At 40.9% G+C, this 15,154-nt stretch overlaps 1 protein-coding gene across 1 annotated transcript in view; it reads left to right on the top strand.

The window, feature by feature from the left end:
- Positions 1-15,154, top strand: part of LOC311069578 (zinc finger matrin-type protein 4) — a 111,004-nt gene that overhangs the window by 40,071 nt on the left and 55,779 nt on the right. The window contains 1 exon segment of the mRNA XM_084092823.1: positions 9,376-9,535. Within this exon segment, the coding sequence (XP_083948949.1) occupies positions 9,376-9,535 (160 nt within the window).

Below are 15,154 nucleotides of genomic sequence, written 5' to 3'. Positions count from 1 at the left end.
AGCATAACATAATGCGAGATTGCTGCGCAGCTCCTTTTATACCCACGCGGTGGAGAGGAGTGTTGCTATGCAAATTCTGCAGACCCATGGCATTGTTTTGCCATAGGCTCGTTTTGTAGAACTCGAAGGTGATAGGCTTCTAAGCGAAACCCTCATTTTGTCATTCACTGATGTAACATCTCCGTTTCCTCCTTCAGGGAATGAGGGTTACATACATAACCGAGACGTTTCTGGTCCAAGATGATTCTCCATCAGGGAGAACCGTTGCAACCGTTCCCAGTGCAGAGAAAATCAGTGCTGAGATATATATATATATATATATATATATATATATATATATATATATATATATATATATGTATATATATATATATATATATATATAATTATTTTTTTTATTTTATTTTTTATTTTTTTAAAGAGACAAGTGCAATCAGCACTTACTCAAAAAGAACAACAACAACAACAACAAAAAACAACAACAACAACAAAAAAAAAAAAAATATATATATATATATATGGATATATGGATATGGATATATATGGCTGGTCTCACCTTGAAATGCTGATTTTACTCTAATGAAGGTGAAAGCAGAGCACAGCTGAGCCTGTTTGTCATTGTGATACATCAACTTCAACCACACTACAAGAAGTATTGTTTAATGTGACTGAGGGTCTTGTTTTAATTTTAATTTTTATAATGATATTGTAGAACAGGACCCAGAGGAGCATTGTATAGCTCTGTGGTTGTACTTTCAGAGCTCAGAGGGCTCAAGTTCTCAGTTTCTTTTAAGTGTCTACTGTCTCAGATGTTTCTCCTAAAATCCCTTGGAGAATAAAAAAATAGAAACTAATGAGACATTTGTTGTCATGCAGTAAAAGTAAAGAGCCTCAGTATAAAATTAATGTGAAAAGCATCACTTAGAAAATTTTATCTAGGATTAATTTGATGAGAAATATAATCTAAGAACGCTGAGAATATTTACCTGAGAAATAAATTTGTGTTAGATAATAAGACTAATTGAGTTTTTTTTTTTTTTTTTTTACCCACTGGCATTTTTTTTATATATATATACAGTATATACATTATTGTAAGCATAAATCTAGCTCAATTTAGTGTGATGTATGCTTAAGACAAGAAGAAAAAAAAGAAAAAAAAAAACATTTGCCAACGGGGTAAGAAAAATAAACTTAATTACAGATACATTCTCTGAAAAAAAGACTGAAAAGTCTAATTTTGTAAAGTTAAAAGTAAAATAGTTTTAATGATGTTTATCATTACTTACCATTCAAAAGTTTGGGGTATTTTTCAATTAGTACTTTTACTCTGCAAAGATCTATTAAATTGATCAAAAGTGGCACTGTTACAAAAAAAAAATCTATTTTAAATGCTGTTCTTTCAAAGTTTCTATTTATCAAAGAAAAAAAAAAGTATTACAGTTTCAATGAAAATATTAAAGGGGTGCTTGATTATGATTTCACTTTTCTAACTTTAGTTAGTGTGTAATGCTGCTGTTTGAGCATAAACAACATCTGCAAAGTTATGGCGCTCAAAGTGCAAAGCAAAGGGAGATATTTTCTTTTAAAATTTTTAAATTGTAATCATATTTTACAATATTTTTACTTTAGTTTTGATTAAATACATGCAGCCTTGGTGAGTATAAAAGACTTCATTCAAAAAAAAAATTTTTAAATCTTACTGAGCCCAACCTTATAGGAACAGTATAGTGTATGATATTATTACTGGAACATTAGACATACATTGATTAAGAAAAAAAAAAAAATATATATATATATATATTTTTTTTTTTTTTTTTTGCAGGAGAGCATTAAGAACAAGTCTCGATTACCCTCTTAGTTTTTTATTAGAAACAGTTGAGAGGTTAAAGAGTGGCAAACCTGCTGTGGTGGTCAGGTGTCCACAGCTTCTACATGCTGTCAAGAGTTATGTGTGGGTTTTCAAATTCAGTGAACAAGGTGAGGAGGAACAGAGCTGTCAATACCAATAAAGATTTTTTCACGGTCACTGAAAGTCAGTGAGATGGCTACCTCGAGGGTGTGTGTGTGTGTGTGTGTGTGTGTGTGTGTGAGAGAGAGAGAGAGAGAGAGAGAGAGAGAGAGAGAGAGAGAGAGAGAGAGAGAGAGAGAGAGAGAGAGAGAGAGAGAGAGATGTGGATAGTCATTTGACAGAATATCCACAAAGAGAAAGAGATGGATCTGGAAAGAGAAACAGACTCTCACCATCACACGTTGCAGTGGAAGTGCAGCTCAGATTTTCCATGACTTTGCACCTCTATTTAAGTGCAGAAATGTCAGCAGTGACGTTTGAGTAGAATGCGGAGATACAAACCTGGCTTAAGACACAACATGCTTGAGCCAAAATTTTATCTGCTCTGGAATGAAAATATGGTAGTTTTATTTTTGTCTGATGTGTGATTCCGACTGAGCAGATGCTATTTGCAGTATCAGCAGCAATACGTTTCTAAAAATGAAAAATCTGTCATTTACTCATCCTCATGTTGTTCCAAACCAGATGTCGTGTTTGTTTGTTTTTTTTTTGTTTTTTTTTTGTTTTTTTCTCAGTTTCTTCTGTTTTCGTTTATGGAACATAAAAGGAGATGTTTAGTGCAATATTAAAGGTGCATTCAGTCATTTTCTTTGTCATAAAAAAATTTACACACACAAATACTTTTGAATTTTCATCTCTCCCTCACACAGAACTAGTTTCACATGTAGACTATAGCACATAAGACCACTTTTATGGTGCTTTTTTGTCCTTTTTTCTATTCTCAGTATTATTGCATTTAAAAGAACAGTGTAAACATTGGGCTGTTTGCATTTTTACTCCACAGAAGAATGTTATATAGATTTTAAACATCATGAGTGTGAATACATTCAAAAGTTTGAAGTCAGTAAGATTTTTTAAATCCTACATTTATTTGATTAAAAAATACAGTAAAAACAGTAATATTTTGAAATTGCATTAACATTTAAAATAACTGTTTTCAAGAAATAGTTCTTATTATTATCAATGTTGAAATCAGTTGTGCTGCGTAATATTTTTGGGATTTCTTTTTTGATGAATAGAATGTTCAAAAGACCCGTTTTTATTTGAAATGGAAATCTTTTGTAACATTATTACTGTCTTTACTGTCACTTTGGATCAATATAATGTGTGCTTGCTGAAAAAAAAAAAATATATATATATATATATTAATACCACATTTTTGAACCGGTGTATATGATTAGATTTTTAATTTTTGATTGAACTATTACTTTAAGAAGTAAGTTTAACTCATGAATCACCAAATTAACCTGTCAACCTCATATACAGTATTTTCCCTGACACACTCATCATCTTAAACATCACTGATTGTTTTAGACTCACCCTTCATGTGGCTTCCCTCTTACTTCCCTCACAGGTTTTCCATTTCTTATTTCCTTGATATCAATCTGGAAAGATCTCTCACACAGACAACACCATATTCCGTGTTATAACAGCCAACAGTCAGTCAGTCTTAAGGGTTTTTCCTGCTCTCTTCACTGAGATTATGATTCTAATTATGTTCAGCAGCTATTGATTTTATCTTGCTGGAACTGAGGCTCTTGATTTTTCTTCAGATATATATAAAAGCATTTTTTAAATATCTTACAGAGGTATATATATATTACATACAGATATGGCTTTTTCTCTGTAGACTCAGAATTACACTTTTTGCACACACAATGTCCAAAAGTGGATCTACATACTGTGTTGATAACGGTGTCATTTTAACCACATCTCAAATTATGTGTCGTTTTTAATAACATGTTGTGGTGGAAATGATGCAGAACCTGATTTCACTATAAGTGCTGCATGTTCCTGGGTCAACATCTTTGTTAATGTTCCAATCAACTAATCAGATTTGAGTTTACAGTTTATGTCAAGTTTAGGCTTACAACCAGGGTTAGGTGCTTCTATATTAGTCTGTAGAGGAATTTACAGTTAAGACCCGAGGACCAGGTATGGTGAATGAAGACCAGGAGTCATTACAATTACTCAATACAATTATACTCTTAACACAGGTCACTAAACTATGTTACTTCAGGTTGAATGATTATGATTGGTTAAGACATAAACTTAGGAAATCTACACAAATGTACATATAGTTCAAAGCACATCTCTTTTGATTATCCGGATGACAGTGGTCCTGGTTTAGGCTCAAAATGACCCTCCGCAGTCACATATCAGCGTTTCTAGGCTTCAGTTTGTCTGAAAGATGGTCATTTCATCTCCCGAGTGCCATTTGTTCTAGGGCTGGGACGGTATGGATTTTTTCTTACCGCGGTTGAAAAGCAAGAAATTCCCGCGGTATAGCGGTAAACCGCTTTAAATCAACCCGATGACGGTGACGAGCTCAGACCCGCGGTAGGCATCATGTGACCGCGGTATTGCGGTAATGCGGTAACCTCCCCAGCCCTAATTTGTTCACCTCACGGAAGCCAGGACCTTGTGGTGAGATCTGGTATTTATCTCATCTCCTGAAGAACCCCTAGTATTGAAGTACCTAGGTGGTCTTTTGCTGTCAGGTCAGAATAGGATTAAATCCTCACTAGCTTGTTTAGCCTATACCAGTAAATCTAGGTGTGTCCCTACACCTTCGTGAAACAATAACAGTCATTGACAACTAGGCCTATTGATCAAATTCATGCTTACCCTCCGGCAGAATCTTTCCTGGATCCTTCGTTGTCCTTGATCTTGCAAGATATAGTATAATGCTCTTTCTATTACTTATAGATCTGTCTTTGCAAGCTGAAGTAAAACTGAACAGTATTTGTCTTTATAAAATAAAAAATTTATTTGAACAAAAGATAAAAATACTGGTTACACAATGATTAATATTTGTAGCAAAATATCAAAAGGTTACAGGTTATACAGTGAGGAAAATAAGTATTTGAACACCCTGCTATTTTGCAAGTTCTCCCACTTAGAAATCATGGAGGGTTCTGAAATTGTCATCTTAGGAGCATGTCCACTGTGAGAGACATAATCTAAAAAAAAAAAATCCAGAAATCACAATGTATGATTTTTTAACTATTTATTTGTATGATACAGCTGCAAATAAGTATTTGAACACCTGAGAAAATCAATGTTAATATTTGGTACAGTAGCCTTTGTTTGCAATTACAGAGGTCAAACGTTTCCTGTAGTTTTTCACCAGGTTTGCACACACTGCAGGAGGGATTTTGGCCCACTCCTCCACACAGATCTTCTCTAGATCAGTCAGGTTTCTGGGCTGTCGCTGAGAAACACGGAGTTTGAGCTCCCTCCAAAGATTCTCTATTGGGTTTAGGTCTGGAGACTGGCTAGGCCACGCCAGAACCTTGATATGCTTCTTACAGAGCCACTCCTTGGTTATCCTGGCTGTGTGCTTCGGGTCATTGTCATGTTGGAAGACCCAGCCTCGACCCATTTTCAATGCTCTAACTGAGGGAAGGAGGTTGTTCCCCAAAATCTCGCAATACATGGCCCCGGTCATCCTCTCCTTAATACAGTGCAGTCGCCCTGTCCCATGTGCAGAAAAACACCCCCAAAGCATGATGCTACCACCCCCATGCTTCACAGTAGGGATGGTGTTCTTGGGATGGTACTCATCATTCTTCTTCCTCCAAACACGTTTAGTGGAATTATGACCAAAAAGTTCTATTTTGGTCTCATCTGACCACATGACTTTCTCCCATGACTCCTCTGGATCATCCAAATGGTAATTGGCAAACTTAAGACGGGCCTTGACATGTGCTGGTTTAAGCAGGGGAACCTTCCGTGCCATGCATGATTTCAAACCATGACGTCTTAGTGTATTACCAACAGTAACCTTGGAAACGGTGGTCCCAGCTCTTTTCAGGGCATTGACCAGCTCCTCCCGTGTAGTTCTGGGCTGATTTCTCACCTTTCTTAGGATCATTGAGACCCCACGAGGTGAGATCTTGCATGGAGCCCCAGTCCGAGGGAGATTGACAGTCATGTTTAGCTTCTTCCATTTTCTAATGATTGCTCCAACAGTGGACCTTTTTTCACCAAGCTGCTTGGCAATTTCCCCGTAGCCCTTTCCAGCCTTGTGGAGGTGTACAATTTTGTCTCTAGTGTCTTTGGACAGCTCTTTGGTCTTGGCCATGTTAGTAGTTGGATTCTTACTGATTGTATAGGGTGGACAGGTGTCTTTATGCAGCTAACAACCTCAAACAGGTGCATCTAATTTAGGATAATAAATGGAGTGGAAGTGGACATTTTAAAGGCAGACTAACAGGTCTTTGAGGGTCAGAATTCTAGCTGATAGACAGGTGTTCAAATACTTATTTGCAGCTGTATCATACAAATAAATAGTTAAAAAATCATATATTGTGATTTCTGGAATTTTTTTTTTAGATTATGTCTCTCACAGTGGACATGCACCTACGATGACAATTTCAGACCCCTCCATGATTTCCAAGTGGGAGAACTTGCAAAATAGCTGGGTGTTCAAATACTTATTTTCCTCACTGTAATACTTCAGCTTATCCAATCTCAACAGGGCAGTCCTGTATGAGTGGAAAATTACACAGGCTATTTACCTTATAAGCAGTTCAAGCAATAGATATAAAAAATAACTTGTACTCATCTGAGCTATTCAAGTTAAGATAATACAGCAGAGCAGTTTGAGCAAAAAGAATTTCAGTTAATAAACGGAACTGGAAGAGAGCTAATTTCTCCCCAGGGGTGCACACGACATCAAAATCAAAAATGCAACAACTAACAGTCAAAAAGCAGTCATATTTATACGGAACTGGGTTACATTGTTCCTATGCAATTTCTTGGGGTTTTTTCCAGAGGAACTAAATCATGTGACATCAACCTTCTATTGCCTCAGTCAAGGAGGCTTCCGGTGTCGACATTGTTTCCCATACATAGGCATTCTTCCATGCTTTCCGTCTTCTGCGCTTCGGGCCTCTGTGTAAGTGTGTGCATGTGTATGTATCTGGAAGTGTACAGTATTTGTAGGTTCATAATATCTTTCGAAATTCAAATAATTCCCTACAACCTGTAAAAAAGGATACTGACACACACACAGATACACAGCTTCTTCCAGGCTGGAGTTGGTCGAGCTCTAGCTCTGATCAGAAAACTTTCCCAAACATACTGATAAGATGTAGCCTACTTTCTCTCATTAAGAGGTTCAGACAATATTCATGATTATTCTCTAGTGATGTAAGATGAAAAGTAAAGTAAATGCTTTAACTGTGAATTGGTCACGTAGTAGACAGGCCAGAGTGGCCCCAGTAGTGAGGGCTCTTTGACAGCGCGTTCCTCGTTCCTCGTTCCTCCCGGGTTTTCGGCACCAGTGTAATGATGTTAAAGGATCAGAGAAGAAGGATGAGGGAATCAGCGAACGTTCAACATAATACTTTAATCATAAAATAGGCAAATATCAAAACGAAAGTAAAGATGACTTTCAACCCCTCACAGACAACTGCCACAAAAACAGTCCAGGCCTCTCTCATCCTTCACTGTCATCACTTCTCCTTTTATCCTTCCAGAGCTCCTCTGTGAGAAAATCGAGGCTCAGTAGCAATCGTGCCACTGGCCTCGCTCTCTTCCCACGGCTCTCTGCCCCACTTGCTTGCCAAAAAGTCATTCAAATCGTTTAATATTTAGAAATATAAATATTGATTAATAACTTGTTTTAGACTAATGTGGGGTCTAATACCCCACATCTGGACTAACAAGCCTCTACGGAAGGTAACAGTGGTGGTGCATGTTCCCCTGTCGGGTTAATATTGGATAGAACAGACAATATCTTTTCCCTCCAAGGACTTAACTGGAACAGAATATCCTACAGAGCACGCAGTGCGTTATTGACCATCAGAACCTTAAACATAGTTGTCTTTTCATGTCTTCATGTCTAATTTGGTTGCATGAGCAAATTAATTGATTACAAAACAAGTACATATTTATGCTCTGTAAGCCGGCTAAATGAGCAAACACTGTTACTTCATTCCTGACATGGGTCAGACCCTCAGTCACCTCTCAGATACCAAATACAGAAATTGCCTGTAACATAAATACCAGGATTTATACACTTTTTTTTTTTAATAGTTTTTATTTTATTTTTAGAAAACTATGATTTCCAGATCATTATAACATACAAAAAGAGAGATTGTAAATCCACTCCTTTCAAGTGTTATTTACCTATTATTTCCCTCTGGTTTTAGGGATAACATATGGGCGGGGTTAGGTTTAGGGATATGGATATGGATAGCATAAAATTTTAGCATAAAATTGCTAAAATATCTCCTGAGGTCCACATTCCCCTGCCTGGGAATCACTGATCTGAGAATTCTCTAAAGGAGTGTTTGGTGTGCTCATTCCAGTAACTGACTTTGTTGTGTTTATAAGAGACGATAAGCTGGATTGTTGCTTTGAAAGGCAGGTCAGTGAACTGGGACAGTTCTTGGCTTCTTTTTTCGCCTGATTTACTTAAAGCTGACCTGTTTCCTGCTGGACTGAATCTGGACCTGACTCACAGCGGGGGGTTGGGAGAATGCCAAGGGCCCCGTCTGTGCTAGAATTGATAGTGGCCCCATAATCCACAGTCCAGTCTCCAGAGACGAGAAGGACAGTTCAAGCCACTGGCAGCAGCTTGCAGCAAACACAATGTGGCTGTAATCATACTGTGCTCGTCTGTGCCGCTGTCTGTGCTCTGTTTTACTGGCATATGAATATTCAAAACATCTTCTGGTGGTTACATTCTGTAAACCAAAGTACATCCGATCAGTTGTTGATGGCCAAAGAGCACTGGCTGAAAAACTTTGTTTGTATTCTTGAAGTCCATCTGTAAAAAAAAAAAAAAAAAAAAAAAAATTGTAATGTTGTATTTTAGCACTTCTCACGTTACTGCCTCCCCAAACACAGTCATTATATTCCTTATTTGCTAAAGGAGTAAATCAAAAGGTATATGTGAGAAATAACTGGGGCAATAATTCCAAAATGTCCAACACATTTTTACTAATGTAATGTCTGATCTCAGGATAGATGTTATTTGTATATTTTTATTTAGTTAGTAATGGAATACTAGACTCTTTGGCTGAGGAATTTTAGGAATTGATATGTATTTATGTACATTTATATAACATGATGCGATAAAAGCTATGGGGTGAAATACATATATGTTGGCCACAAGATCTTATTGAATCAGTAAATGTTTGCATCTTTTGTTATAGTTGTGTATCTGGTATAGTTGAGTACATCTTTATCATACTTTATCATCAGTTTATCATAAATGCATCAGATGCGTTAATGATTTTCCACCTTGGAAATGATGTATTTTCTATATGTCCTGTATTTCTGTGTTTTTTTAGGACAGTGCAGAGAATGAAGTGGACAGAAATAAATGCTGTACGCTCTGTAACATGTTCTTCACATCTGCCATCGTGGCTCAGTCGCACTACCAGGGCAAAACGCATGCTAAGAGAGTGCGCTTGGTGCTGGGGGAGTCGCCAAGTCTGGCCACACCCACAGGTAAGATAAGCTAAACTAAATCGACATTTAATCTTGTTTTTTTTATTACTTCATAAAAACGTGCAGAAAATATTTTTTCTTTATAAAATCTTTTTTCTTTTTTTTCACTTTTACTAAAGGCAGAGTAGAGACACTGTACAGTAGTGGATTAGATACCCAGAGGTGTGCTCAGACAGTTATGAATCAGAGCTGTAGGAACATAGTGACTGGTTCATGCTTGAAGCCCAGAGCGCGAAACTCAACCTAGAGTTCAGTTCTGCTTTGTTTAAGCCCTCCGGCCCAGCTGTGTGTGCAGTGGTAATGAAGCTTTACACAAGCTCCAGTGAGCGTCCTAGAATACTGCACGGATCCACAGACACAAAGGCATCTAGAAACATAATTGTATGTATGATTCAGATGAAAGGTGAAGGAAGAAGACGGGGTCGGCTTGTCTGAGACTCGTGACTTTCAGTAACAGTAGATCACACAATAACATAAATCCGCGCTGCGGGCGCTTCTCAAAACTCAGTCTTTAACTCTTTACACCAGCGCTCTTCAGAGATTTGTAAAACTCTTTCCATCAGATCTGTTCACGAGTCTCAGCCAGTTCCTCTCTGCCACTTTACATCTCCCAGGTGGCTTTTATCTGGTCTCTTCATGCCGATTACTGAAACGAGACACAGGTGTTTGTCATTTGCACTTGACCCACTTACGCGCCGCTCGTCTCCTTTCTCTCTCTCCCGTCACAGACCTCGCTGAACCACGTCCCCCTTGCCACATACCCCCACCGCCTAACTCAGGCCGGGGAGCCATCCTCCATTTCTGGAGAGAAAGTCAGCCACCGCCATCTGCGCCCCCGGCCCGTGGACCACTTGGAACTTAAAGGGCTGTAATGCCAGATACCAACGGGTGATCCGTGCGTTAGTATCCTTCATGCGATGGAGCCACTGGAGGGACACATGGTCCGATCAGAGGGTGAATTCCCATCCCAGGAGATAATATCGGAGAGTGAGGACATCCATCTGATGGCTAAACACTCCTTTTCAATGGTGCTGTACTTAGTCTCTCTCTTGGAGAGCTTGCGGCTAATGTACAGCACCGGCCGCTCCTCTCCCTCTATCTCCTGAGACAGGACCGCTCCAAGTCCCCTGTCCAGTGCGTCAGTCTGCAACAAGAAACGGAGAGAAAAGTCAGGAGAATGTAAGAGTGGCCCACCACATAGAGCAGCTTTTACCTGAGTGAAAGCCTGATACTGCTCCGTCCACTGGACCAGATCTGGTGCTTCCTTTTTAGTGAGATCAGTCAGCGGGCTGGCGAGGTCTGAATAATTAGGCCCAAACCCCAGGAACTGTCTCACCTCCTTTTTGGTCTTGGGTCTCGGGCAAGTTGCAACTGCTGTGGTCTTATCAATTTGGGGACACACCTGCCTGTGACCCAAGTGGAAACCCAGATACCTGACCTCCACACGCCCAACCGCACACTTCTTTGGGTTGGCTGTCAGCTCAGCCAGTCTCAGCGCTCTCAGGACAGCGTGCACATGCTCCATATGACGCTGCCAGTCATTACTATAAATGACTATGTCATCTAGGTAGGCAGCGGCATGTGCAGTATGAGGCCGGAGAATTCGGTCCATGAGGCGCTGAAACGTGGCTGGAATGGTGTTTGAAAGGCTGTCTTTTCTTTGGATAGAGGCGATAAGTGTCGAATAAAAGCGAGTGGTGCCTAGCCGATCAAGCAGTTTGTCAATCCGCGGCATTGGATACGCTTCGAACTTCGGCACAGCATTAACTTTGCGGTAATCCACACAGAAACGAACAGAGCCGTCGGTTTTGGATCTCTTTCGGGATCCCCACTTGGGAGATCAAGCTAAACAGTGTGTCCGCGACTCTTTTGGCGGAGATGTTGCGGAGCGCCACAGCTTCTGGGTATCGCATTGCATAGTCTACTATCACTAATGCAAAGTGATGCCCTGTGCGGATCATTCTAATGGCCCGATGAGGTCCATGCCAATTCTTTCGAAGGGGACCTGCATTAACGGAAGGGGGCACAAAGGCGCTTTTGGGGAGGCCGGCGGATTTACCAGTTGACATTCACGACAAGACATGCACCATCTGTGTACGTTCTTGTGAATGCCCGGCCAAAAAAAACGAGCCATGAGACGATTTAATGTTGTTGTTTGTCCTAAGTGTCCCGCCATGGGATTACAATGAGGTACTATTTGGTACTAATAACTGGGTTATATTTTGTTTGGTCTGAGCGTCTTGTGTCACTCGATACAACCGATCCTTTAAAATAGCAAAATATGGATAGGAGAGTGGACGAGCATGCTGGAGGGGTTGACCGTTGATAGAATGGACCTGTTCAAGCGCATGTTTTGATGACTCATCCTGTGACTGCTCCAGGGGAAAGTCATCACGCTCCGAGAGGATCAGCCTCTCTGTGGCGTTCTGTTCCCCAGGATCATATCTCAGTGATCCCGGCTCCGCCTCTCCAAGCTTCACTGCCACGCCCCTTTCCTGCTTTTTAGCTCCACAAGAGACATCCGCACATAAATACCCCAGTAATTCATTAAAAGCAGGCCAATTTGTTCCCAGAATTAATGGATGTCGGAGGTGTTGGTTAACTGCCACCTCTACATTATGTCTTTGTCCCCTAAAATGGATAACAGCGGTCACTATAGGATATTTCACCATGTCCCTGTGCACACACCGTACCTGAACCGTGCAGCTCATATCCAATATCTCGGGCTGAATCAGGCTCTGATGGATCGAGGTTTGGTTACATCCTGAATCCACCAGAGCCGGATAGGTACTCCCCTTAATACTCACAGGTATTTGGTACCAGCCAGTCTGACCGGAGGCAGCCTGTGGGACATCCGGGACCCGGATCATTGTCCCCACCTCCATCACCGGACATCTGTCAGTGAAATGCCCCGGGTTCCTGCAACGCCAACAGGCCGGCCTAGACTTACCCTCCACTCTAGTGGTAGGAAGTGGCTCAAGGCCACCCCCCGGGCGGAGCTCGCGGACCACCAGCGTAGTCCAGGCCGGACCCACCCCGTCCTCGGCGGGCCTGGAGGACGAGACCTGGGGAGAGGAATGGGTCGAGGGGAAGAGGTAGGGGTTGAGGGAGAAAAAAAGAAGAAAGACTGCTGGGAGGGGTTCACCGACCCTGGGGCACGCCACTATATGATCCTACCATATCAGTCCAGCGACGTCGGGCGGTGGCACTGGACCCACTCTGCAGTCTTCCTGGGCAGGCGAGTTATGAATTGATCCAGTACCACTCGGTCGATGATTCCCTCGACGTCGCTACCCTCAGCCAAGAGCCATTTGCGGTAGGAGTCCCGTAGCTGTTGGGCCATCACAAAGGGTCGGCCACTTTCGCCCAGACCCAGGGAATGGAACCGCTGGCGATGTTGCTCTGGGCTCCGGCTGACCCGCTGTAAGATGGCCCATTTCAGGTCGTCGAAGACCAGGAGGTTCCGAACAGGCAGTTGTTGGGCAGCCACTTGCGCCTCACCAGACAGAAGGGGGATGAGGCGCACCGGCCATTGGTCCTGTGGCCACCCACCTGCCTCTGCAGTCTTCTCAAAGAGGTCTAAGAAGACCTCGGGGTCGTCCTGAGCCCCCATCTTATTCAACGGCAGGTGAGTGGGAGTGGTCTGGCGCGCTGAGGCCTCCCTGAACCTCCCGGTCCATCCAACTCCGGAACCTCTCGCGGTCCTCCTGTTGGGCCTGGACAATGGCCTGGAACTGACGTTCCTGGTCGGTCCTCATGTCCAGTAAGGCCTGGTGCTGTTCCTGATGGAGGACCATGAGGGATGAGATGACATCTGCAAGTGGTGTCCCTGACGGAGATTACATGACGGCGGCTGCTTCTTCCTTCCCGGGTTTCGGCACCACTGTAGTATGATTCAGATGAAAGGTGAAGGAAGAAGATGGGGTCGGCTTATCTGAGACTCGTGAATTTATTTCAGTAACAGTAGATCACACAATAACATAAATCCGCGCTGCGGGCGCTTCTCATAACTCAGTCTTTAACTCTTTCCACCAGCGCTCTTCAGAGCTTTGTAAACGGTCCAACTCTTTCCACCAGATCTGTTCACGAGTCTCAGCCAGTCCCTCTCTGCCGCTTCACATCTTCCAGGTGGCTTTTATCTTGTCTCTTCACGCCAATTACTGAAACGAGACACAGGTGTTTGTCATTTGCACTTGACCCACTTACGTGCCGCTTGTCTCCTTTCGCTCTCTCCTGTCACAGACCTTCGCTGAACCATGCCCCCTTTGCCACAATAATATTGCACTGTTGACTATTATAGAGTAGCTAAGTCTAGAGTCTGTTAAATGTGCAAAACTGTGATAAGGATGCAGTAAGCAAACAATCACTAAGTGGACGTTTTGTTTCCTTTAGTTCACATATCATTGTAATATGCTGATTTGGTGCTTAACATTTCTTAGTATTATCAATGTTAAAAAACAGTTAATGTTAATGCCTATATTGTTTATAAATGACCCCAAACGGTAGTGTGTTTTACAGAGTTTTGAAGATATTCAGTATTTGTCTTGATCATTTTTGTATTTTCTCTGAAAAATAAACAAAAATGTATGCAAAAAAATAAGCAATGCTTTTAAAACATGTCTATTAAAAAGTAAAAAAAAAAAAAAAAGTTTGGGTTTCACTTTATTTTGATGGTCCCTTTAACACATTTTGTTGACTATAAGTAACGTTGCACCTACATGAGAGTTAGTAGAGTATTAGTAGATTGGTAGGGTTAGGGTTTGAATAAGTTGACATATACTTGCAAAGTTACTTATAGTAAGCAGAATGTCTGTTGGGGGACCAAAACAATAAAGGGTTATCAGATATTAAGCAGACATTGTACTAATAATCTACTGAGAGTTAGTTGACATGTAGTTGCAAAGTTGCTTATAGTCAACAGAATGTTCAAAAGGGACCATCAAAATAAAGTGTTACCGTGACTTCTGTCTAAAGTTAAGTCATTTATTTCTTTTAAAAACCTTGAGAAAGTGATTCATGCTTTTATTCATGATTTGCCCATTTCTATTAGAATGGCTTTTTCTGTGTCTATTTTACATGTTTATAATGTAATTAATAATATTAACTGCTTTGTATTTTTATCTTTGTGTTATTGGTGTTTTTTAGTAATTTTGTTGTAAAGCACATTGGTTAAATCTGGTTGTAGTAAATAGTGCTATATAAATTAAATTGTCATTGTCATTGCCACTAGTAAAAAATCCTCGCATAGGGCTGAAATAGTCTAAAACGTTTTGGGTTACTTGACTGTAACCCTGTTCCCTGAAAAAGTGGGAACGAGATTATTCGTTGCGCAGCGCTATGGGAACACCATTGTGTGTGTCCGGTTGTGAAGCATGTGTGCAAACACGCCAATGAACTTGGCCTTAGATAACCTCTGAAAATGACATAATTGGAATACACCCTTGCCAGAGGCTATAAATAGATGTGCAACAGGTGTGCCTTCAGTTATAACTTTGTCTGAAGAGACATATGGACACATCCTCAGTGTGGCAATATAGCGCAGCATCTCGTTCCTGCTTTTTAAGGGAACAGGGTTACAGTCAAGTAACCTGAGACGTTCCCTTTCAAAAGCTTCTATCT

The sequence above is a fragment of the Abramis brama genome (assembly GCF_963993115.1).
Source record: "Abramis brama genome assembly, chromosome: 19".
NCBI lineage: Eukaryota > Metazoa > Chordata > Actinopteri > Cypriniformes > Leuciscidae > Abramis > Abramis brama.
The sequence above is the reverse complement of the archived record's forward strand: the minus strand, read 5'-3'. Positions and strand labels throughout refer to the sequence as shown.